General features: G+C 37.9%; 1 protein-coding gene across 5 annotated transcripts in view; it reads right to left on the reverse strand.

Moving 5' to 3' along the window:
- Positions 1-26,324, reverse strand: part of GALK2 (galactokinase 2) — a 133,558-nt gene that overhangs the window by 99,176 nt on the left and 8,058 nt on the right. For 2 of the 5 annotated variants that reach the window (XM_061180323.1, XM_061180324.1), the window contains exons 3-7: positions 14,108-14,196; positions 9,984-10,046; positions 7,657-7,780; positions 3,579-3,669; positions 551-697 (exon numbers count right to left, since the gene is read on the reverse strand). In XM_061180323.1, coding sequence (XP_061036306.1) covers positions 551-697; positions 3,579-3,669; positions 7,657-7,780; positions 9,984-10,046; positions 14,108-14,177 — 495 coding nt within the window. In that variant the 5' untranslated portion in view covers positions 14,178-14,196. Of the gene's footprint in view, positions 1-550; positions 698-3,578; positions 3,670-4,941; positions 5,033-7,656; positions 7,781-9,983; positions 10,047-14,107; positions 14,197-25,590; positions 25,763-26,324 lie in introns of those variants that run through there. The other 3 variants (XM_061180322.1, XM_061180321.1, XM_061180325.1) reach the window with 3 other exon arrangements.

A 26,324-nucleotide genomic window follows, 5' to 3' on the forward strand; every position in this document is an offset into this window, starting at 1 on the left:
CTGGTGGCGCAGTGGTTGGGAATCTGCCTGCCAATGCAGGGGACACGGGTTCAAGCCCTGGTCTGGGAAGATCCCACATGCCGCGGGGCAACTGGGCCCGTAAGCCACAACTACTGAGCCTGCGCGTCTGGAGCCTGTGCTCCCAACAAGAGAGGCCACGATAGTGAGAGGCCCGCGCACCGCGATGAAGAGTGGCCCCCACTTGCCGCAACTAGAGAAAGCCCTCGCACAGAAACGAAGACCCAACACAGCCAAAAATAATAAATAAATAAATAAATTTTTAAAAAGATAACCATGCATTCAATCTCCCTAGTTAATGTAAGAGCATTTTGATACAGCTCTTCACATATTTGCTTACTCTTTGGAAGGTATCAACTACCTTGTGGTTTATCACAAGCAGAACTTAAGTTACAATGCATGCCCATGTGTACAGTCCTTTCAGGTAAGACAAAGTTTTTCAATTAAAGAAAGGTGTTCTAATTTTGAGATTTGGATGCTAATACTTTAGAAAGAAAGGGTTCTGTCAGGCTAACTCATTCAAATTGGTTACCTTGGATAGGTTCATGCCCAGCACTGTGAGTGTCACCAAGCCAGCGCAACAGACCAAAGCACTGGAGCTGGAGAGGCCAGAACTCGGTGGGATGTTTCCATCTACCAAGCAATTCATTCCAGTCACGTCACTAAGACCAAAGTGTTCCTAAGAATAGAAGGAAAAATAGCACTAGTAATTTTGGTTGGATTCAAGGAGTAGCGGAAAGTTCTTTCATTCCTCGGAGAGCAAAAGTCTATCAATGGACTTATTATGCTACTTATAGAAACAACTTGTGCAACTCAATCTAGCTGAGTCCATACATGAATGACATTTTATTTAATGGCTCTTGGTCACAGGGCACTATAATCTGAAGATTAATTTTTACTTTGTTGAACAAAAAGCCACTGATCCATTTCCTAAAATTGCTTTGAATGATCTTTTTCATTAATATTAATTGATTTGAACAAATATGGAAAAATATTAAAGAATTATAATTCAAGTAGCAAGACAAGAAATACACAATTATTAGTGAGGTAGGTTAAATCTCTGTGTAGCACATCCCAACACTCTGTCATTGTAAAAGTCTAACACTAAGCCGTGGTTTGTTTCTATGGAGTATTTTATGGAATACTTTTCTTCAGAGGACCTTCCAAACTTTCTCAGTTCTGTTTTACTTATGGAAAAACCTAGGCACCAGCAGATTAAGAGACTTTCTCAAGATCACATATAGGGAGCTGGAAGTAGGATCCAGGTCTCTGATTTCTGGTTGAGAACTTCTCACTGTGGTCAGAAACCCGGGCCAGCATACTGTCACTGTGATTTAATGTAAGTCAGCTATATGAGGAAATCCAGATTTTTACTAGCGTTTATAGATACAAATTAGCCATATGGTAGCTTTCAAGACAGCCAAATTAGAATTCAGCCACAAATGAGAATACAGACTCTAAACAAAGCAGGGAAACTCTATTTCTACAAATAGGAAGTCCAAAGAAATAATCAGACTCCGATCTCAAGATGGAAAGCTCTAGGATACTTAGACGAATACCTAGGATGAGGACACTTAGGATGATATCATATCATATCCTTTGTAGTTTAGGATTAAAAATAAATTCAAAAAATTAAAAAATTAAAAAATTAAAATAAATTCAAGGTCATCTCCTCCTCAAGAAAAAGTACCATCATGTTTACAAATTACTCAAATGGCTCAAGACCAAAGTAAAAATACTATTATATTACATAATTATGCATTTCATCATACATATTATTCTTCAGAGAAACTTCAATAAACTAGTTAGAATAGCCAAAGTAACAACAAAACTCTGCAAATAAAAGACTGTTTTTTCCTTTTTACTTTTTTTTGTCTTTTTTTCCCTAAGCTGGCAAAACTCATCCACCACAAAAGAAGAGATTCAGTTGGATGTACTTCTCTTCTTGATTTCAAACCACCTAAAAATTTCCTTTCCAGAAATACAAACAAATTATAAACTAAAATACCGCTGCTGCCAATGCCCTTTCGTACAGAACATCCGACAGCTTGTTTAAAAAAAATCCTTGGAGAACGCTATATATTTAACCATGAACTGATCCACAGGGTGTCTTGAATGTGAATCATACTTACAAACTTATCACGCAATGTTTAAATTACAATGTACAACAGATTCAAAATGCAAATGAGTTTTGCCAAATTCAGTAATAGTGCTATCCCAAAAGGATAACATGTTCAATTTAATATAAACAGATTATCCTCTGGAACTTTCTAGTATTTGAATTTGAAGGTTTCTGAACAGGCTAACATTTAAATTACTTCTCTGCCAAACATTTATTAAACAGACCTGCTTTTGCACATAAGTTGTCAAATCGAAAAGGAAGGCTGTAAGGCCTGAAATTCTCAAATACAACACAAAGCAACATTTGTTCTTTAGGTCACTTTATCCATATGCTACAAAAGGCATGTTGCTATAAGGAATATGAAATTGCATTTGCCAAGCAAATGCTTCCAAATACTGTAATTCTCACTAATGCATGTGACAAGCCAAATGATTTGAAAATTTAAAACCTGCCAATAGCTTTTCCTGTAAGTTGTTACCATGTGTCTGGGAGAAAGAAAGGAAGGAAGGGGGGGTGGGTAGGAAGGAAGGAAGGAAGGAAGTCTAAGACCAGAACAATGATAATTAGAGTACAGGACTATACATCAGAAATAAATGTGATGCATATCTGTAATGGATATGCCACTGAGTCCTAGGCTACTCATAACAAAGTTTCAAATAGGACCACCAGGCAGTAAGGAACACAAGCTCTGTAAAACATGAATTTTAACAAACAAATCAAATTGACTTAGCAAATCAATTTTCTTTTTGTCCTTCATACTTTTTTAATTAGGAGAGAAAGTGGAAATTTTTCATTTTCTTGTTCTTGTACATGACATTAGAGATGTTCAAAGTAATTATTCAGTGTTTCTAGGAAAATACTTATTCTAATAAATTCCACTACATCTTTTTTTTAACCCCATCTGAAATAGTAATAACAACACTAAGTTTCCATTTATTTAATGCCTACTATGTGTCCAGCACTGTGTAATCCTCGCAACAATTCTTTGTTGGGATAATAATAACATCATTTCACAGATAACAAATCTGAGGCTTAAGAAGTTAAATCAACACAGCAGGGTAGAGCCCAGATTCAAACCCAGGGCTGTCCAGCTCTAAATCCTATTACAGTATACACCTATACATCCCTAGAACAAAATGTAAATAATATTACTAGAATGTATCTTTTGAAAGAAAATTTGAACAAAGATTTGAAAACTAGAAAGGTATCTGTCAGATGCACCTGCACCTGCCTTACGAACAGTCACTACAGCCCCCTATGAACACCACCCAGAAACAGTCACACCTACCCAATTCCCTGAAATACATTATTTAGCAAAATAGAACAGAAACATCAGTTAGCATTGAAAGGAGACAAAAATGATAGAGTAAATAAAATGTCTTGATATAATACACATCATAACCTCAACTGCTAGTAGGTGCCTTATAAACTGATTTACCTGAATTCCTTTAAATCCACATAAGAAATAGTTGTGCCACAGAGGCTTGGTTTTGTCAATCTGGATGTTATTAGCACTAGTACTGAAGTCCCTGCAAAAGCAAAAGACACCGTTAATTCTAGAGGCTTTGCGCTACAGAATCGATGGCTGACTGCTGCCATCTTGTGCCAAGACAATGACACTGAAATTTCATTTTCCATTTACTTCCCATATTCGTACTTCACAGTCTACAAAAACAACAAACATCTCCAGCTGCTAAAAATTAAGAGAAGTTGTAGTGACCTTAATAACTAAACTACTTTCAACTGACCCTTTTTATTTCCTGAAAGGGAGAGGACCCAATATATTTTAGCATAATCTACACCACTTTTTATTTCATGATGGTCCTTATTAAGTTGGTGTAAACCACATAAATGCTTATCCTTTGGGCCTGCTGTTTGGCACACCTCTTACTAGAACAGAAGTACTCAAAGCCTCCTTTCCCCACACTTTCTACCACCCATCAGATTTTACATCTGCACAGTTTAAGAAGGAACAAACAAAACAAACAATGATTCTAATGGATCATAACTCATTGAATAAAATAAGACTCCATGAATCTACACTGATATAAAATAACAAATGAATAAACAGCTAAATGAAGAAGAAGGGAAAGCTATTCCTTAGAGCAAAATGTCAACTAACAGAAAAAATGACGGAAATTGAAAAATCACTATTTGGCAAACTCCATAATTGTTTCAGGAAAGAATCATCAAAGGATGCTAAAATTACTGAGTAAAAATTTGATGAGAAACAAGACATTTATATAAATTTGAAGTATTTCCCCACCAGATACTAACTGCAAAGGGAAAAAAATAGTAACTTTATGGTAATCTGGCAGACAACTCAACCAAATGATCAAAATTAACAACAGTTAAAAGAACATCATGTGCCTCCTTGATATGATGCCCTGAGGACACATCAGTTGACATGTGGGAATTCTTTATACTATTTTTGTGACTTCCTTGAAAGTCAAAAGTTATTTCAAAATGAAAGATAGTAGGCTTCTAAATCAGCCAAAGGACAAAATATGTGAAATAGGGGTGAATCAATTTAAATGTGAGGAAATAAGTAACATTCCCCATATTGACTGAGTGCTCTTCATATAGTTTACTAAATACCTACTATGTGCCAGTCACTGTGGTAGGTGCCTTCCATGCGTTATCTTAATAACATGGACATATCATCTCCTAAGAAAAATATTGAATGACCACTTAAGTGTGCAAGGCATTCACAGGGATATAAAGGTAAAAGGCAAAGGGCTTATCTTTTAAGCATCTGTAATCTAGCCGAGACAGCATGAACACAAATCATGATCACATACCACTGTCATGTGATGGTGTGTAATATGAGGTGGGATGCAAGGCCAAGAGGGTATCTTTTGGGCTGCACCCCGCAGGCCTGCAAACCTTGTAGTTGCCCAGCCTTGAGACCGAAGAAAGAGCCTGGAGACAGTGACAGAGACATCAATGGTTTATTGGATAGGGCATCTTACAGGTCTGCGGCAAAACATCCTGCAGCAACACCCCATTGTGTACGGCAGACAGAAGGCAAGACATGGCAGCAATCTTCGCTACTTGGGGAGAAGGAGGCTACCATTTATAGGTGGAATCGAGGTCAGGCTGGCTCATCAGTTACCAGGGAAACCAGCAGCTGGGGTAGGGGGCAAGCACACGGGTAGTAACTGATTAAGCTCTATAATTAGGGTACAGGTGAGGCAGGGACTGGTAGAGCAGTGGATGTACAGACAGCAAGAGAACAGCCATCTTGAATGGCCTGACCATACAGCAATTTCTATAGTCAGCACACTAGGGTGGAAAGGGGAGGCTTTCCTGGAGGCTCAGAGAGGTTTAGTGACTCTCCAGTGACACACACAGTCTGACTCCAGCTCACAAGCACTTTAGTATCACCCACAGGAGTTAAAATTTATTGCCTAGAGTCAACAAGAAGTCACAGAATTTGGAAAGTAGAAAAGATTATGTTAGCAAAACTAAATGAGTTCTGTTCCTAGATAAGCAGATCTTGGAAGTCACCACAAAGAAAAGAAAACCAGGAATGAGTTGGGGGACAGGGGTGGCGGTATACTAGGAAAAGTAGAGGAGGGAATTTGCACAAATGTAGGAAGCTAGATGAGAAACATCAAAGCAAAAGCTAAAAAGTGCCAGTTCCTTCAGAATTAGAAACATAGCTTAAAAACCACAACGTGACGCTAATACACATTTATGAGAGTGGATATAATTTAAAAAGACATGTTAGCAAAGATGTGAAGCAACTGGAACTCTCATACACTGGTGGTAGGAATGTAAAATTATACAACCACTTTGGAAAACAGGCAAATTCTTAAAAAGATAACCCGACAGTCCACTCCTGGGTATTTACCAAACGAAACATGTGTCCACACATAGATTTGTATACAAATATTCACAGCAGAATTATTCATAATAGCCAAAAGCTGGAAATGATCTAAATGTCCATCAATGATGAATAAAGAAATTATGCAATGCATGCTAGACAATATGTGGACAATTCTGGGAGGCATGCTGCATTCTTCCTAGGGGTCCTGGTGGAATGAAGCCCCTTACCTACAGCAGGAGCTACCTGCCTTGATAATTCACCTCTGCTTCCCTAACTCAGTCTCCATCCTCTTTTAATACTGCTCCTGGGATCATTTCCCAAACACGTCCTTCCAAGTCTGTTGCAGGCTCTGCTTTTGTGAAAGAAAATGGAATGCCCACATTCACCACGGTGGGAATGTTAAGTGAATCTGAGTAAATCAATATGACAAATTATGGTACCCAGTTTTAAAGGTTTACAATGACACAGAATTATATTTGAGATAATGTAAGGTTTTCTTTAAAGGGTCTGAAATGTACATAAGATATATTCTCAATCATGCAAAATAAATAGAAAAAAAGATCTTTTACAATAAGTTTCATATAAAAGTCAGGAATTTCTATTACCTTGCACAACTTGGTATAGACACACATAAAATACTTGCTGAATGAATGAATATTATTGCAGGCAAACTGTCCAATGAACAATAAGCCAAAAATCTAATGTACCAATTATATGCCAAGATCTTTTTTTATAATTAACAAATCAAATCCATCATAATATATTATAAGCGAGTAGGCCTTATCCCAGGAATGCAAAGACAGTTCAACATTAGAAAATCCATTGGTGGGGGAAAGTGGCGGTGGGGGTGGGGGGGGGGGAAGAATTGGGAGATTGGGATTGACATGTATACATTAATATGTATAAAATGGATAACTATTAAGAACCTGCTGTATAAAAAAATAAATAAAATTTTTTTAAAAAAGAAAATCCATTGGTGTAATTCGTAATATTTTTTTAAACTGATCTTCAATGCTGAATAGAAATTTAATAAAATCCAATACCCATTAATGATTTTTTTTAATCTTAACAAACCAAGAATTAAAAAACAACAACAAAAAAGTATGTCCTTAACTTGATAAAGCATATGTACTAGAAACATACATCTATTATGTTCCAGACACTATGTTTGACACTGAGAGTAGAGCATTGGAGAGGCAACAGTACCTGAAGTCACAGAGCTTACAAGCTACTGGGGGATACAGGCAAGTAAGCAGATAATGACAATACAGCATGTTAAGATGCTATGATGAGAGAATTAGAGGGAGCCCTAGTAATCTAAGAAAGGCCCCAGCCCTGACTTTGCTAGAGATAGTTAACCTCAATAGATGATAAATACCTTCTGGGCAAAGACAGAGTTATTTTCATCTTTTTTTTGACCCAGTACCTAAAACAATGTCAGACACAGAGAAAGTCTTCAGTATATGTTTCTTAAATAAATGAGTAAATGAACAAAATGAACAAATATTAAATAGGGAAACTTAGATTCTTTTGGAAGTCAGATACAAATTATCAATACATTAAGTGATTTATTATAAATTTGATATCTCCTAAAGAATTCATTAGGGTACAAATACAAACACACATACACTCACACACACATGCACACACCCCATTACACACAATAGCAATTCTAAATACTCACGGGTACAAAGGATTGGTATTGGCCAGCTGGAGAACGTGTGTTTTCACAGGTTCCACAGCTATTAACATATCTTGTTCTACAGCCATAGGAAGAACAGAATATCCACAGTAATCTATATGCTCTCCTAGAATAAAGAGAAAGCATTTTTTATCATTGCTAGCATATGAATCTCAAGTAAGTGGACATACAAGAAAAACTTGACCACAAGGCAGGATTTAACAGAAAATAAAAATACTAAGGGCAGAAAGTGATACAATTTGCTTTCTCTCACTAACATCTGAGCCAGGAACTTTTGCTAGAATAAGTATTATATATTAGTTATTAGTTTCTGTTAATTTTTCAACTTCTTTAAATATTCACAAATTTTTTCCACTTTCTAATTCATAATAATCATCTTTGAATATTTATGTTTAGTGACTAGTTATGTGGAGCATCAAGAAAAGCATTGTCTCCTTTCTCTGTTGCTCATCTGTATTAACTTTTTAAATGAACAATGGAAGCCATTAGCACCCTCTCACTTATAATAACATTATGTGAGTCCCACTCTTTTCCTTACTAGCCAATGAACTCAGTAAAGGTGAAGTCTTTATTTATCTTTGTGGCCTAACCAAATGCCTAACAAATTAGCTTGGCACTGATTAGCTGTGTTAAATGTGCTAGACATAGCTAGGATAAAGAAAAAGCTAGAAAAAAATTTAACCTGCACTATTTTATACATAATAAGCAAATATAGAAAACAAACTATTCTCTTCTCATTTTCATTCTAATTCCTCTATGAATCACCAGCAGGAATTTTTTTTGCCTATTATACCACAATGTTTTCTCCAAATTACCATTTAAACTCAAGGTTGTTATTCATCAGATTTAAAAACAAAATAACAATTCAAGAAAGACGGGCTAAGCAAGCTTACTTATATTTCCCCAGGACAGGTTTGTATATCTGATTGTTCTATGGCAGACATTGAGCAACTAAGAAACATAAAATGAATAAAAGACAATTCAACTGCCTAATTACATTTTTAAATAAATATTAATCTACATATTATTACAAGTAGCAAGTCTTTTGTTTCTATATTGATGTGTCCTTTAAAGTAAGAAATTAGGGGTTTTTTTTTAATGGATTGACAATGACAGATGGAGAACTGGTTTTCAAAGTTGTCTCTCTCCCGAACTTCCCTCAAAAAGACAATAATATAAAACAGTGGTTCACAAGTAGAAAACACATACTTAAATTAGCAGAACTGAAATCAAAGAGGAAATCAAGAAATACCTAGAAACAAATGACAATGAAAACATGACGACCCAAAACCTATGGGAGGCAGCAAAAGCGCTTCTAAGAGGGAAGTTTATAGCAATACAATCCTACTTCAAGAAACAAGAAACATCTCAAATAAACAACCTAACCTTACACCTAAAGCAATTAGAAAAAGAAGAACAAAAGAACCCCAAAGTTAGCAGAAGGAAAGAAATCATAAACATCAGATCAGAAATAAATGAAAAAGAAATGAAGGAAACAACAGCAAAGGTCAATAAAACTAAAAGCTGGTTCTTTGAGAAGATAAACAAAATTGATAAACCATTAGCCAGACTCATCAAGAAAAAAAGGGAGAAGACTCAAATCAATAGAATTAGAAATGAAAAAGAAGAAGTAATAACTGACACTGCAGAAATACAAAGAATCATGAGGGATTACACTACAAGCAACTATATGCCAATAAAATGGACAACCTGGAAGAAATGGACAAATTCTTAGAAAAGCACAACCTTCTGAGACTGAACCAGGAAGAAATAGAAAATATAAACAGACCAATCACAAGCACTGAAATTGAAACTGATTAAAAATCTTCCAACAAACAAAAGCCCAGGACCAGATGGCTTCACAGGCGAATTCTGTCAAACATTCAGAGAAGAGCTAACACCTATCCTTCCCAAACTCTCCCAAAATATAGCAAAGGAAGGAACACTCCCAAACTAATTCTACGAGGCCACCATCACCCTGATACCAAAATCAGACAAAGATGTCACAAAAAAAGAAAACTATAGGTCAATATCACTGATGAACATAAATGCAAAAATCCTCAACAAAATACTAGCAAACAGAATCCAACAGCACATTAAAAGGATCATACACCATGATCAAATGGGGTTTATCCCAGGAGCAAGGATTCTTCAATATATGCAAATCAATCAATGTGATACACCATATTAACAAACTGAAGGACAAAAAACATATGATCATTTCAGCAGATGCAGAAAAAGCTTTCGACAAAATTCAACACCCATTTATAATAAAAACCCTCCAGAAAGCAGGCATAGAGGGAACTTACCCCAACATAATAAAGGCCATATATGACAAACCGACAGCCAACATCGTTCCCAATGGTGAAAAACTGAAAGAGAAATTAAGGAAACACGCCCATTTACCATTGCAACAAAAAGAATAAAACACCTAGGAATAAACCTACCTAAGGAGACAAAAGACCTGTATGCAGAAAACTATAAAACACTGATGAAAGAAATTAAAGATGATACAAACAGATGGAGAGATATACCACGTTCTTGGATTGGAAGAATCAACATTGTGAAAATGACTATACTACCCAAAGCAATCTACAGATTCAGTGCAATCCCTATCAAACTACCAATGGCAATTTTCACAAACCCAGAACAATAAATTTCACAATTTGTATGGAAACACAAAAGACCCCAAATAGCCAAAGCAATCTTGAGAAAGAAAAATGGAGCTGGAGGAATCAGGCTCCCCGACTTCAGACTATACTACAAAGCTACAGTAATCAAGAAAGTATGGTACTGGAACAAAAACAGAAATATAGGTCAATGGAACATGATAGAAAGCCCAGAGATAAACCCATGCACATATGGTCACCTTATCTTTGATAAAGGAGGCAGGAATATACAAGGGAGAAAAGACACCCTCTTCAATAAGTGGTGCTGGGAAAACTGGACAGCTTCATGTAAAAGAATGAAATTAGAACACTCCCTAACACCATACACAAGAATAAACTCAAAATGGATTAAAGACTTAAATGTAAGGCCAGACACTATAAAACTCTTAGAGGAAAACATAGGCAGAACATTCTATGACATAAATCACAGCAAGATCCTTTTTGACCCACCTCCTAGAGAAATGGAAATAAAAACAAAAATAAACAAATGGGACCTAATGAAACTTAAAACTTTTGCACAGCAAAGGAAACCATACACAAGACGAAAAGACAACCCTCCGAATGGGAGAAAATATTTGCAAATGAAGCAACTGACAAAGGATTAATCTCCAAAATATACAAGCAGCTCATGCAGCTCAATATCAAAAAAACAATCCAAAAATGGGCAGAAGACCTAAATAGACATTTCTCCAAAGAAGATATACAGATTACCAACAAACACATGAAAGGATGCTCAACATCACTAATCATTAGAGAAATGCAAATCAAAACTACAATGAGGTATCACCTCACACCAGTCAGAATGGCCATCATCAAAAATCTACAAACAATAAATGCTGGAGAGGGTGTGGAGAAAAGGGAACCCTCTTGCACTGTTGGTGGGAATGTAAATTGATACAGCCACTATGGAGAACAGTATGGAGGTTCCTCAAAAAACTAAAAATAGAACTACCATACGACCCAGCAATCCCACTATTGGGCATATACCCTGAGAAAACCATAATTCAAAAAGAGTCATGTATCACAATGTTCATTGCAGCTCTATTTACAATAGCCAGGACATGGAAGCAACCTAAGTGTCCATCGACAGATGAATGGATAAAGAAGATGTGGCACATATATACAATGGAATATTACTCAGCCATAAAAAGAAACGAAATTGAATTTTTTGTAGTGAGGTGGATGGACCTAGAGTCCATCATACAGAGTGAAGTAAGTCAGAAAGAGAAAAACAAATACCATATGCTAACACATATATATGGAATCTAAAAAAAAAAAAAATTCAGAACCTAGGGACAGGACAGGAATAAAGACACAGACGTGGAGAATGGACTTGAGGACACGGGGAGGGGGAAGGGTAAGCTGGGACGAAGTGAGAGAGTGGCATGGACATATATACACTACCAAATGTAAAATAGATAGCTAGTGGGAAGCAGCTGCATAGCACAGGGAGATCAGCTCAGTGCTTTGTGTCCACCTAGAGGGGTGGGATAGGGAGGGTGGGAGGGAGATGCAAGAGGGAGAAAATATGCAGATATATGTATATGTATAGCTGATTCACTTTGTTATACAGCAGAAACTAACACACAATTGTAAAGTAATTATACTCCAATAAAGATGTTTAAAAAATTTAAAAATTTAAGTAAATAAATAAGTAAGCAGAACTCTAGGGAGCCACCAGATTCTGTTGGGAAGGCTACAGTGTGAATGACAGCCTTCTGAGAATGAAGATTCCTCCCTCTGTGAAAACTGATGGAAACATCCTGGGTGAGGGGCAGGGAGGGAGCATGAACTACTGGCAAGTAAGGATAACAACCATGATTACATTTTGGATATTTTAACAGAAAATATAATAATGCTTTTAATAAAGACTGAAATTCATTTCATCCCAAGCACTAACTAATTAACTACCTTGGAACATAATCCCCCCTTTTTTAAAATCAGAAAATAGTCAATACGTTTCCTAGAATAAGAATTACTTATTCAGGAAATACCTTAGTTTGTAACGCTTACTCCCAAAACTAAGTGAAACTTGGCTCTCTCTCCTCTGAGGATATTGCTTCTTTGCAGTCCTCTCACAATGGCAAGGAGTTCTTGATGACCTCCTCCCACTCTGTTGTTTCCAGGATTTCTTCCTGTCCTCTTCCTCGGAGGCTCATACCACATTCTCTCGTCTTCATCACTTTCATTTCTGACTCTCAGACATCTGCTCCTCACTGAAGACCTTTGCATCTCATTCCACCCTCTCCATCCCAGTCCTGCAATGCCTGGATAACATCCAAGTAAACAACCCAGCCCAAGGCCCCAGCTTCCTAATCCCTTCACCTCTGGAAAACTTGACCTCCTCTCTGCTTCAGCTATCTACTTCCGTGGACTTGACAAATCCAGTAATGACCACAGAACTTCTTATCACCTGGAACTTTTCTACCTGTGAAATTTTTGTTTCAAATATCAAATTCTTTACTAAAACTTCCCATCCTGCCATTTCTCTTACTCCGTTTATCCTATCACCTGTTCCTCAGAATCAGTTCTTTGCCCTTTCTACCCTATAGGTTCCCTCCTACCTTTCTTTCTTTTTCTACCTAGCATAGATTCCAGGGTTCATTACTTCACCTACCCTTCTGACAATATCGGTGAATTCTTGATGTCATTCTCTTGTAACCTCCATCCAAAACAAAACCCCAAACCTAGATCAAACACAGGCAACTTAGACTAGCTGAGGGGGAAAAATGAACAACTTTGAAGATTGGTACTGCTACAATTCTATGGTCTCCTGCTCTAACCAGATCTCAATGTTACCCAGCAAACTTTTTTTTTCCCAGTCCTCTCCTTCTCCCATCCTTGACAAAGCTGTTTCAAACTTTCTGCCGTCTCCTTAAACTTCCAACACCTCCAACTCTCCCCCAAAAGAACTCCCTCAACCTTCTATACCAAAATCATACATTTACCTGCATCAACCTGCATCCTTTTCTTCCCTGCCTTCTGTTAAAAAAGAGTCAAAGTGGCCCTCTTCCTATGCCATAGACACCAGCCCTTCTTGCCTTCTTGGGAATCCTGCTCCATCAGTTCCTTTCTTTTCAGATATCTTTGACCTGTCTCTCTCCACTGATTTTACTCAATTCCCCCTCCCCACCTCATTTAACCATGCTCAAACATCTCATATTTTTAAAATCCTCCATTATTTACTTCAAAATAAGACTGCCTGAGTTGATAATAATTGAAGCTACATTTTGGGCACACGGGAGTTCATTATATTATTCCAACTACTTTTTTATATGTTTACACTTTCCAGTACAGAAAGTTTTCTTTTTAATCCTCCTTTGATTTGGATTTTTCTCAGTTCCCCATCCCATTTTCTCTGGATAAAACGTATTCATTCTTCAGGTCACCACACTTTTAAAAGCAAGGAATTATTCAGTTTTCCTGTATTCTTCTAATCCAATGAGTAAATGTAAAACCATCAAAATTACTCACTGCAGTCTAAGAACTTAACCTGCAGCACAGAAAAATCTGTCCATCTCTCATGAAAATAATGTAAATAACTGGGTCTCAACAAATTTCTAAATTTTAAAAATGAATGGACAAAATTAACATTAATAACATGGATTGGGAAAGATGAAAACATAGTGTTCCTTATGCAAAACTTATCTTGCTATAGCAGATGTATGTGAAACATTCTGTTTTTTCAGTTCTCCAGATGTACTGACAAAAATTTGGATCTTACCAAAGGAAGAAAAAATTAAGAGAAGGAACTTTTGAAATACCTATGATATTGACTCTTCCTGGTGCTCGAACATAAAACTTGGGAACGGATCCAAACTTAGAATTAAACATCTCTTTTAGCTTCAGCAATCTGAAAACAAGAGTAGAATATTTCAGAATATCCAGATAATAGAAAAACCCATAAGATACACACACACACACACATTTCATATACCTACCACCATTAATTATCTTTAAAAATAATAAAAGCAAACTCTTTTACTGACATACTTCCTTGAAAATCCCAGGATGAAACAATACTGTAACCCGCTAAGTGACACAGGAGTATAGCTAAGCACACAGAAGAGTAAAAAATTTAATACTGATGTACACAACAGAAAAAAAATCCTTTCCTTCAACAGAATTAACTTTCTGGATAATTTCTCAATGATATTCAGAGAAGAATCTCTTTCTACTAAAAAATAGCAGCATGGAGTAGTGTATCAGTTTCCTAGAGCTGCCATAATAAAGTATCACAAACTGGGTAACTTAAAACAACAGAAATTTATTGTCTCTGAGTTGTAGAGGCAAAATCAGAGTGTTGGCAGGACCACACACCTCTGAAACCTAAAGGGGAAAATCCTTCCTTGCCTCTTTTTAGTTTCTCATGGTGACCATCAGTCCTTGGCATTCCTTGGCTTGCTGCTGTATCACTCCAATCTCTGCCTATGTCATCATGTGGAATTCTCTCTGTGTGTCTCTATCTGTGACTCTGTTTTTCCTTCTTGTAAGGACATCGGGCTTATTGGATTAGGGCCCACTTTAATTCAGTATGACTTCATCTTAACTTGATTACATATGTAAAGATGCTAGTTCAAATAATATTACATTCTGAGGTTCCAGGTGGGCATGAATTAGGAGGGATGCTATTCAACCCAGTACAGTCAAATGAAAACTAGACTGGATATTAGGAGACTACAGTTCTAATTCCAATGGGGGTTCTAATTCGATGCTAAAGTTTGGCAAATCATTTTCCCTTGGACCCTCTTCTGTAAAATTAGAGCATTTGAACAAGATATTCCTCATAGGTCCCTTCCAGGTCAAAAATGCTTATATTTAATAATTTTATACTTAAAATTAAATCATCTCAAGTCACTTCTATGAATACCCCCCACTGTTTGTAGTCCCACAATATATTGTATCTGAGTAATAACACCAAGACAGTAAATATTTATTAGACCTACTATATTCAAGACATTCATTAATTAAATGATTGATCTTAAAGGTTAGTTACAAGAAACATAAAATCACACCAAAAAGATTTAAGAAAAAAGAAAATTTATTATGATAGAAAGATACATTGAATATTCTTGGAAGTTATTCAGGATGACCTCCTAGGGCTGTGACAGCCATCAGAAACTCTAATTACTGATGGGTGGGGCTGTGTTCCCGCCCTGTTTGTTGTCTCGCCTGAGGTGTCCCCACACTGGAGCCTACAGACTTTTGGGTGGGGCTAATGGCGGCTTTCGGGAGGGCTCACGCCAGTGAGTACTCCCCAGAATTGCTGTTGCCAGTGTCCTTGTCCCCACCGTGGGCTGCAGCCACCTCCCTGACTCTGCAGGAGACCCTCCAACACTAGCAGGTAGGTCTGGCCCAGTCTCTTATGGGGTCATTGCTTTGTTCCCCTGGGTCCTCTGCACACAAGACCTTGTGTGTGCTCTCCAAGAGCGAAGTTTCTGTTTCCCTCAGTCCTGTGGAATTCCTGCGATCAAACCCTTCTGGCCTTCAAAGCCAGATTCTCTGGGGGCTCCTTCTCCCATTGCCGGAACCCCACACTGGGAAGCCTGATGTGGGGCTCAGAACTTTCACTCCTGTGGGAGAATTTCTGTGGTATAATTATTTCCCAGTTTGTGGGTCGCCCACCCAGCAGGTATGGGATTAGATTTTATTGCAATTGTGCCCCTTCTATCATCTTATTGTGGCTTCTTCTTTGTCTTTGGATGTAGGGTATCTTTTTTGGTAGGTTCCACTATTTTCTTGTCAATGGTTGTTCAGCAGTTAGTTGTGATTTTGGTGTTCTCATAAGAAGGGGTGAGCTCACATCCTTCTACTCCGTTACCTTGAGCTCTCCAGGAAGCCAGAGCTGATGTTATAGTGGAATTTTCTTCATCAGCATTCTACATCCAGCCAGATGCTAATGTCTTGTATTTGTCATACAAACATGAAGAGTCTTAGTTGGCAGGGTAGCTCCACTCCAGATGGTCATTCAAGGATCCAGATTGCTTCCTTCTCATTGCTTCACTATTTCAGACTGTTGTCCATTTCTGCATGCTCAAAATTGGATTGTAGGCATGTCCATGCTCTAGGTCAGATGAACCATTCTTTTTTTTTTTTCCTCAGTGGCTGCCTCTCCCCCTCGACACACCAGTGCAGCGGTCGTGCTCTGCCCCCAAAAACTCTATTTAAATTGTGTGTTTGCCTCTCTCTTTCCTGTCTCATTCTTTCATCCCTCCAAAAACACCATCACCATTTCCCTCTGCTCAATGCTCTTCACATTCCAGTCACCTCTGTGAGCCTCTGAGTTTTTGCTCTTCCATCCCTTCAGTTTTCATGACACTGTGGCCTCAAGTCTAGAAGATTCAACAGCTTCAACGTCCTATACTATCTGATTAAGTCTCTGTGCCGCTAATTCAAATTCTCAAAAAGATAATCTGGTTGGCAGCATATAGGTCCTGTATCCATCCTGGTTCAATTACTTTTGGCCAAAAAGGAAAAGCTATTTGATATAAACAAGGTCACTTGCTTTAGTTACAAATATGATCACCTGGGTCTGCTCCTTCAGCAGAGGTTGTGGATGACAACAGAAGATGTGGAGAGGGAGATGATAATGGATATCTCTAGCACATCATTCAAGATAGATTTACTGGACTCCCAGTAGATATGGATAATGATAGCTGCCTAAATCTGATTTTCCCCATATATCCTCCAAAACAATTTAGAACAAGAATAAATAAGTGATATTTTTATTTCTTTATTATAACTAGACAACTGTACCTTTATTATAAGTAGAAGAGAATGCATAAATTTAAATGAAAGGAAGAAAGAGGGAAAACACTGCGAGCCACTGGAAAAAGAAACTGAGTGAAAAGAGCAAATTAAGATTAATCTAAAACCACCACTAGGGCTTCCCTGGTGGTGCAGTGGTTGAGTATCTGCCTGCTAATGCAAGGGACACGGGTTCGAGCCCTGGTCTGGGAAGATCCCACATGCCGCGGAGCAACTGGGCCCGTGAGCCACAACTACTGAGCCTGCGCGTCTGGAGCCTGTGCCCCGCAACAAGAGAGGCCGCGATAGTGAGGGGCCCGCACACCACGATGAAGAGTGGCCCCCACTTGCCACAACTAGAAAAAGCCCTCACACAGAAACGAAGACCCAACACAGCCAAAAATAAATAAATTAATTTTAAAAATAAAAATAAAAAAAAATAAAACCACCACTAGAAATAAAAAGTACAACCATTTAAAAATGAGAGGTGTAAAAGAAGAAAAGATGAAAATAAACTCATTGATTGCTACATAGGCAACCAAAAACTTAAAGGATACCATTAAACATGGCAAAGCAACAAATTTTTTTTAAGTTATGACACAGGCATATGAAAAAGTATTATTAAACTCCTAGAAAAATAGTGCCCCAGAGAGACTGTGACCTGTGTAGTCAGGTAGACCTGGGCTCAAACCCCTTCTCGACCATGTGATGAAATTCCTTAACCTCATTCACCTTTATATGGGGTGGAAATATGAATTGAGTTATTTGGAAGATTAAATAAGGTATTGTAGGAACAGTGTCTAGCCTAGGGCTGGCATGAAGTACTTGTTCAGTAAATGGCAGTTATTATAATCTCCTGATTCCTTGGTTCAGTACTGTTTCTACTCTGCAGTATATGAATAAGAATCCACTAGAAGCAATGAAAGATGGTAGGTAATTAAATGTTTAGTTTACATCAGGACTGGAAGCGCTATTAGAGCACTAGGGTGATTTTTATGATGCTACTGATAAATCTTGATGCTCTCTGCCTTGTATCTTCCATTTTATTGAGAGGGTTGAAACAACTTAGGTTATTTGTCTATCAGATTCTAGATAGAATTATTGAAAAGGTTCGTGTTTTCAATGAAAAAAATAAACTGACAAAGAAGATAGTAAAAAGTTAAGTAAGAAAAGTCCCCTGCTTTTTCAGGGCATTAAAAAGATATATAAATTCAAAAGTAACCAACAGAACAAAAATATCAATCTTCCTAACTACCAAAGAAATTTCAAAAACAGACAGATAAACCAGTAAATAAACACAGAAACTACATTATAACACATAATTATAAAATAAAATGACTAAGTTGAAATCAAATATATCAGTCACATCAATAAAAGAAAGTGCAAGGAAAGACTCAAAAAGACAAAAGTAGAAAGTAATGATATGGGGAGTAGAAAAACAGTAGACCTGGTTAACAAATTAAACCCTGGGTTTTTAGGGGAAAAATTAACAAAATAGACAAACCACTAGCTAATGAATTAAGAAAATGGGGGCTGATAAAGCATAAATAAACAAAATAAGAAATAACAAGGATGAGATAACATTAAACAAAAGAAATTTTAAAAGTCATAAGAGACTACTTTGTAGACCTCTATCCAAACAAATATAAACTGTAATAAAGAAACTGACTCCATTTTTTGATGTTTACTTACAGCTTTTGAGCTTCAACTCTCCCTCTTTCCCCTTCTGCCTCATATCAAGCAAGTGGATAAAAAAGCCCAAGTGCTCTCTCTTTTGTCACCAACCAAACCACAGCACGCCAGCTCCATCTCCTAACCACTACAAAAACCTCAAGCTAGTCTCCTTTCCTTACTCTCTCAAGCCGTTTTTGGCCAGCTTGGGTGGCCTGCTCTGCCCTGCACAGAAAGCCTCATTATGTGAGTAATAAACTTTTCATACCCTCTTGTTCATGTGGTATTATCAGTCTCAACATCCAAACCAAATTTTTGGGTGGGGGTCCATCCTGTTTCTGTGGTATGGCCACAACAGAAATCCTAAAGAAATGGATAATTTCCTAAGGAAATACAATTTATAAAAACAGATCCATTTCCATAGAAGAAATAAAGTCATCAAAGAACCACCTCACACATATGCATTAAGCCCAGATGTTTTACAAGAGAGTTCTACCCAAGCATGAACATCAGATAGCCCATATACTCCATAAGTTGTTCCAGAGCATTGAAAAATAAAGAAAAGTGGTCTAATTCTTGTTATGAAGCAAGTGTAATATTGATACCTAAACCAGATAAAGATAGTCCAAGAAAATACAACTACAGACTAATGTCACTCTTGAATATTAATACAAAAGTACTTAATAAAATATTAGTAAACATAAGGCAGCACCATATTAAGAAAATAATTCATATCAAGTGGCATTAACTCCAGGAATGCAAAGTTGAAAATATTAAGATAATCCATTAAAATAATATATCATAATAAATCTAAGGAGAAAAAAATTATAGGACTACTTCCATGGGTGTTACAAAGCTCCCAATAAGGGGCTTCCCTGGTGGCGCAGTGGTTGAGAATCTGCCTGCCAATGCAGGGGACACGGGTTCGAGCCCTGGTCTGGGAAGATCCCACATGCCGCAGAGCAACTAGGCCCGTGAGCCACAACTACTGAGCCTGCGCGACTGGAGCCTGTGCTCCACAAGAGAGGCCGCGATAGTGAGAGGCCCGCGCACTGCGATGAAGGGTGGCCCCCACTTGCCGCAACTAGAGAAAGCCCTCGCACAGAAACGAAGACCCAACACAGCCAAAAAGAAAGAAAGAAAGAAAGAAAGAAAGAAAGAAAGAAAGAAAGAAAGAAAGAAAGAATGGTGAAAATTAAGAAGTAACAACACATTCTGTTGGTGAGGTTCTGTGGAAACATTTTCTACATTGGGTTGGGAATGCAAATCGGTACAACACATTTGGAGGGGAATTGGGCAATATCTAACAAAAATACATTGGCACTAATTTTTTTTTTTATAAATTTATTTTATTTATTTATTTTTGGCTGCATTGGGTCTTCATTGCTGCACACGGGCTTTTTCTAGTTCTGGTGAGCGGGGCTACTCTTCGTTGCTGTGTGTGGGTTTCTCATTGCAGTGGCTTCTCTCATTGCGGAGCATGGGCTCTAGGCTCACAGGCTTCAGTAGTCGTGGTGCGCGGGCTCAGTAGTTGTGGCTCGCAGGCTCGGTAGTTGTGGTGCACGGGCTTAGTTGCTCCGCGGCATGTGGGATCTTCCCGGACCAGGGCTCGAACCCGTGTCCCCTGCATTGGCAGGCGGATTCTGAACCACTGCACCACTTGGGAAGCCCCCATTGGCACTAATTTTTACCCAACAATCCTATGTCTAAGAATTTACCCTGAAGGCATTCTCCAGCAATATGAAAATACATATTCATGAGATTATTCATTGCAGAATTGTTTGCAATTGCAAAACACTGGAAACAACCTAACCACTCTTACATAGGAGAATGTTTGAATAAGGTATGGACTATTTACAAAATGAAGTAATAGGAAACTATTAAAAAAGAATATAGTTTCTAGATTTTCTCAAGTGATTTCCAGAAATATTTTGTTATAAGAAATATGCAAAGTGAAACGTTGAGATGGCCTAGAAGCATTAACATCCCAGTAGCAATGAGCATCCCTAGTGCTCAGATCTTGGTTTCAAAAGAAATCAGAACTCTTTGCAGAAATAATGCCAGAGCTGGAGCAGAGAGGGTATAATATAATCCTGGAACATATTGCTGTGGCAGAAAGTAAAGAAGTGCTCAGACCATGACAGTAACATGTCAGAAGGACATGCCGCAGCTACTGAAGCCCACACGCTGGAGCCCGTGCTCTGCAACGAGAAGCCACTGCAATAAGAAGCCTGCGCACCGCAACGAAGAGTAGCCCGCATTCACTGCAACTAGAGAAAGCCCATGTGCAGCAGTGAAGACCCAACGCAGCCAAAAATAAGTAAATAAATAAAAATAAATTAATTAAAAAAAAAAATAGCCCCCAAAAGTAAACTATAGGCTACTCTCACTTGTGAAAATAGGTACAAAAACTCTAAATAAAATATTGGTAAATTTAATCCAACATACATTATTTTATAATATATGTGACCAGAGCTTATTCCAGGAACATAAAGAGAATACCAGGAAATATGTTGATTAAATGCACTATTCTAACAGAATAAAAGGGAAAACTCTATAACTCCATGATCCTCTCAAAATATGCATATATATGTGTATATATATATTAAATAGCCATTCCTGATTTTTTAATAAAATTTTAAATTAAAAAGAAAGCTCTTAACATGCTAGAAGAAAATGTCCTTAATTTAATAAAGGATACTTGCCAGAAATAGCAAACACCATATTTGATGACAAAAATATTAGAAGTTTTCCCATTAATATCAGAATCAAGACAAGGGTGCTATAATTCAACACTGTAACATACTACATAAAATATAAAATGTCTATACAACAAAAAACATCATAAAGTCAAAGGAAAATTGCTAAACAGGGAATAATATATATAATATACATAAAACAACAAATAAGTTTATCCAAAAATATATGCACTCATACAAAAAATACATACATAAAGAGTTCCTAAAAACTAACAAGAAATAAACAATCTAATAACATCTTTTTTTTTTCAGGGCCATTTGGCAGCAACTATTAAAATTTTATTTTTATTTTTTGAAACTATCAAAATTTTAAATGTGCATTACCTTTGACATAGATTCCATTTTCATGAACAAGCTTAAAGAAACATAAAAAATGTTCAGGAATAAATGTATACAGATTTTTACTGCAGCATTGTTTGTGAGTGAAAAATTGGCAACTTAAATGTACACTCTAATAATTGAGTGGTTAAATAATGATATTCATACTATTAAATACTCTCAGCCCTTAAAAAGTGAAATATATCTGTATGGAGTGATATACCAGAATCTCTAAGAAATATTATTAAGTGAAAAAAAGTAAATTACAGAAAACCAAATATGATTCCACTTATATGAATATAATACAAGTTTTATAAAAAAATGTTAACAATGGGACTTCCCTAGTGGTCCAGTGATTAAGACTGTGCTCCCAATTCAGGGGCCACAGGTTCCATCCCTGGTCAGGGAACTAAGAACCCACACACACAAAAATGTTAACGATGATATTATAAAGATACAATGACACCAAAAGAATACAATGATATTACAAGGATACAAAACAAACCAAACTTCTAAGAAGGGAAGTGAGAATTGGCAGCACAGGATAAGAATCAGATTATGAGAAAAAGAACTGTGCGATTCTCAGGCTTTACTGAATATACTTTTAAATAATCCAAATCTTTGGATACAGCACCATTAGTCATAGAGCCAAAAGGTGGAAACGACCCAAATGCCCATCAATTGATGAATGGATAAACAAAATGTAGTATATCAATACAGTGGAATATTATTCAACCATAAAAAGGAATGGATACTGATAACATGTTACAACATGGATGAACCTTGAAAACATCATATTAAGTGAAAGAAGACAGTCACAAAAAAAATACATTATATGATTCCATTTATTTGAAATGTCCAGAATAAGCAAATCTACAGAGACCAAAAGTACATTAGCAGTTGCTTAGGGCTTTCGGGGGATTGGGGAGGTGATAGCTTAAGGGATGCTGGGTTCTTTGGTGCGGGGTGCGGGGTGGGGGGGTGATGAAAATGTTCTAACTTTGATTATGGTGATGGTTGCACAATCCTGTGACTATACCAAAAAACATTTAATTGTAAAATCTAAACAAGTAAACTGTATGGTATGTGAATTATATATTAATAAAGCTGTTACCGAAGAAATAATAATAATCCAACAGTTTAAAACTTAATCCCAAAGAGAAGGAAGAGAATGCAAAGAAATTTAGAACAGTGGTTCTAAATGCAAAGAAATGCTAAGAATGCAAAGAATGCTAAGAATGCAAAGAAAGAACAGTGGAATCTGAAGTAGTCTTACAGTACAGGGTGCAAGCAAGATTGGGATGCAGAAAAAAAATTAGAGTTTCTATTTCTATTTGATTTTTAAAAATGAATGAAAAAGAAATTAAGTTTTACTAAATAAAATATATAACGTGGTTGACTAGTCCCTTTACTCAGAGGGTTATGTGTCCTGTGAAGCTGAAGAGGCATTGCCAACTAAAAATTGGCACTTGCCATCTACCTCTACAAGGATTAAATCACAAGCTGCTGTGACTGCTGACCTTCAACACACCCTGAGAGGAGTTCAGGGTAGAGATCAGGAATGAGGCACTCTGTGCTCTGGGAAAAACCAGCAGAACAGGCCTTCAGATAGTTAGATATTATCAGGAGAAGATTTTAAGAGCCCAATTCTTGCATCTCCTCATATCTAGAAAAGCACTAAAATCCTTCATGGTGACATCTGCTCCTTGTGACTATCAGCAACCTTCTGCAAAAATGTGTGCTTGACTGCATGTATCCCCCTTCACCAAAATCACATATATACAGATCTTCCCCCCTACCTCTTCAGAGCAGTTTCTCAGAGCTATCTGAAATGCTGCTTCCCAAGCTATAGTCCTCATTTTGCCCCAAATAAAACTTTTTTTTAATATTATGTCTTTTTAAATTATTTATTTAGTTATTATTTGTTTGTTTGGCTGTATTGGGTCCTCGTTGCTGCACGTGGGCTTTCTCTAGTTGTGGCGAGCGGGGCTTACTCTTTGTTGTGGTGCGCGGGCTTCTCATTGTGGTGGCTTGTCTTGTGGAGCACAAGCTCTAGGTGTGCAGGCTTCAGTAGTTGCAGCATGTGGGCTCAGTAGTTGCAGCACGTGGGCCGTAGAGCACGTGGGCTTCAGTAGTTGCAGCGCGTCGGCTCAGTAGTTGTGGCTCGCAGACTCTAGCGCTCAGGCTCAGTAGTTGTGGCACACGGGCTTAGTTGCTCCGCAGCATGTGGGATCTTCCTGGACCAGGGATTGAACCTGTGTCCCCTGCATTGGCAGGCAGATTCTTAACCACTGCGCCACCAGGGAAGTCTCCCAAATAAAACTTAACTCACAACTCTCATGTTGTGTATTTTTTTCAGTCGACAGCATCCTGCAGAAAGAGCACGAGTTCCAAAAAAGACAGTCTGATCTTGGGGCCCTCATGCATTTTTTTTTCCCTTTCAGCATATTGCAGCATCTGACAAGTAAGGTGGGTTTATAGATACACTATCTAGATTTAACTGAACTCACCCCTGATAAAATGAATAAGTGGCTGAAACATTGCTTGAAGTTAATAACTGTATTAAGTGAAAAAAAAGAAAATGGTAAAGTGCACACTTACCTGACTATTATATGAGCTCTTCTGTAGCTAGCACAGAACACTAAATATTAACAATAAATATTTGTTGCAGGAATAAATACTGTAAAGGTCCTTAAAGGAAAGAAACAACTCTAAGGAAATTAAGTAAACAGTTCTTCACTTTTAGTCCATGTTGCCATCATCCCCCTTCTCACAGGGTAACTATAGAAATATTGAGCATTATGACTAAAATGGCATAAAATGGAAACAGAAGAATATATGACATTCATGAGTAGTCTAAGGCCGTGCTGGTCTCCATAATCAAAAATTACATTTCTTTCTGGTAACTAAAGACCCACTGTTTGCTGGCTCAAGGGTGAAAAAGCATTCACAAGTTTCAGTAAGCTGTAATATTGTCGACTGTCACATGACAGTCATAAACCAGGAAGTAGGAAGAACTTTAGGACAATTTTAGAGTAAAAAGTTAACAGGGAAAAAAACTTAGAAACAGCAAAGGGGGAGCAAAGCCAACCTTAGAAAAGCTATAGGGCTAATACACAGCAGGTGGAGGCTTCATTCTATGAGATTTCTGTCCTATGTCAGAAAGAAGTACTTCCACGAAGTATTTGCAAGATGCCCTCAAATGAAAATATCCTCCACTTGGTATCACTTAAGCTGTTAGTTATTCCGTAGCTAGGTACTGGCAGCAGATTAATTCCCTAAGTGACAAGGCGTAGATTCCATGATTTGTTTAAAAGGATGCAGAGACCAAAGGGGTTTTTTCGTTTGGGGGTCGTTTTTTGTTTGTTTTTGTTTTGGCGTATTTGATTGTTTTCAATGAATATTTTAGAAAGGGGACTTTAAAAAGCACTATCGGCTAGCAGGCAAAACAAAGAAGAGATTCAAAGTTAATTTGGGTTTTTCTGCTAAAGCCCAGCAGAAAGAGTGTCCCACCCTTCTGCAAGAAAAAGGTAAAAGAAGGATCTGCATGGATGAAGCAAAACACACAAGGCTGAACAGTGTTTGCGGCGCGGTCTTCTTGCAAGTCCAGCCAAGTGGCCTTATAATATCCCAAAGATTCTGTCTGCTCCCGGGGTCAAAAGCTGCGCCTCAGTGAAGGGCCAAAAGGCCTGACACCATCTACATCTATCCAACCCAAGCGATCCCAAAGCGCGGCATCTCCTCTCCCCCACCTGGGATGTTCTGCCACCTGGACTCGACGCACGGCAGGGCCCTCCGTAGCCATATTTCGCTAATCTTTCTTTATTTCTGCAGTTTCAACCGGCGATGATAGGCTTCCGAGGTAATCACGAGACATCTGCAGCAGGAGCCTTTTCTTCCGGGCGACACCGGCACTTACTCCGCGGAAATCCTGCCTCTTCGCTGAGGTGGCTGCTTCCAGTCGGCCCCGCCCGTGGCTCCTCCTCCCTGGGCTCAGGCTCGGAGCCTTCCAAGCCTCTGTCAGGTACGGCCACCGTGCTGCTCTGAGTGCCCGGGGAGCCGGGGCGCGCAGGAGCCCCTGATCCGAGCAAAGCCGAGGTTTTCTTTCTGCGCCCTGGGCCCTGGGCACGTCTGAGCACAGAATTACAGCCTGGCACCTCAGTTTGCGTTTTTTTCTTTTTTTTTTTTTAAATTAAGTTAGGGGTCTTTTTTTTTCTTTAATGACCAGCAGCAACTCCCCCCAATAACAGTTAAAATATTTAGTTATTGCTTCTTAAATGGATTATTTCAAAAATCAGGCAATATAAAATTGATGCGGCGCTTGATTTAAACATATTTGCATTTATTTCCATAATAGAGGAATTGGTGGGCCTTCCCAGAACATAATAGTGAAAAGAAGAAAATACATGTCTTTCAAACTGCAAGATACTCTTAGCATCCAGTTCAACACCTTGATTTTTCAGTTGCCTAGAGAAATCCCAGATAC

This window comes from Eubalaena glacialis, chromosome 2, assembly GCF_028564815.1.
Source record: "Eubalaena glacialis isolate mEubGla1 chromosome 2, mEubGla1.1.hap2.+ XY, whole genome shotgun sequence".
NCBI lineage: Eukaryota > Metazoa > Chordata > Mammalia > Artiodactyla > Balaenidae > Eubalaena > Eubalaena glacialis.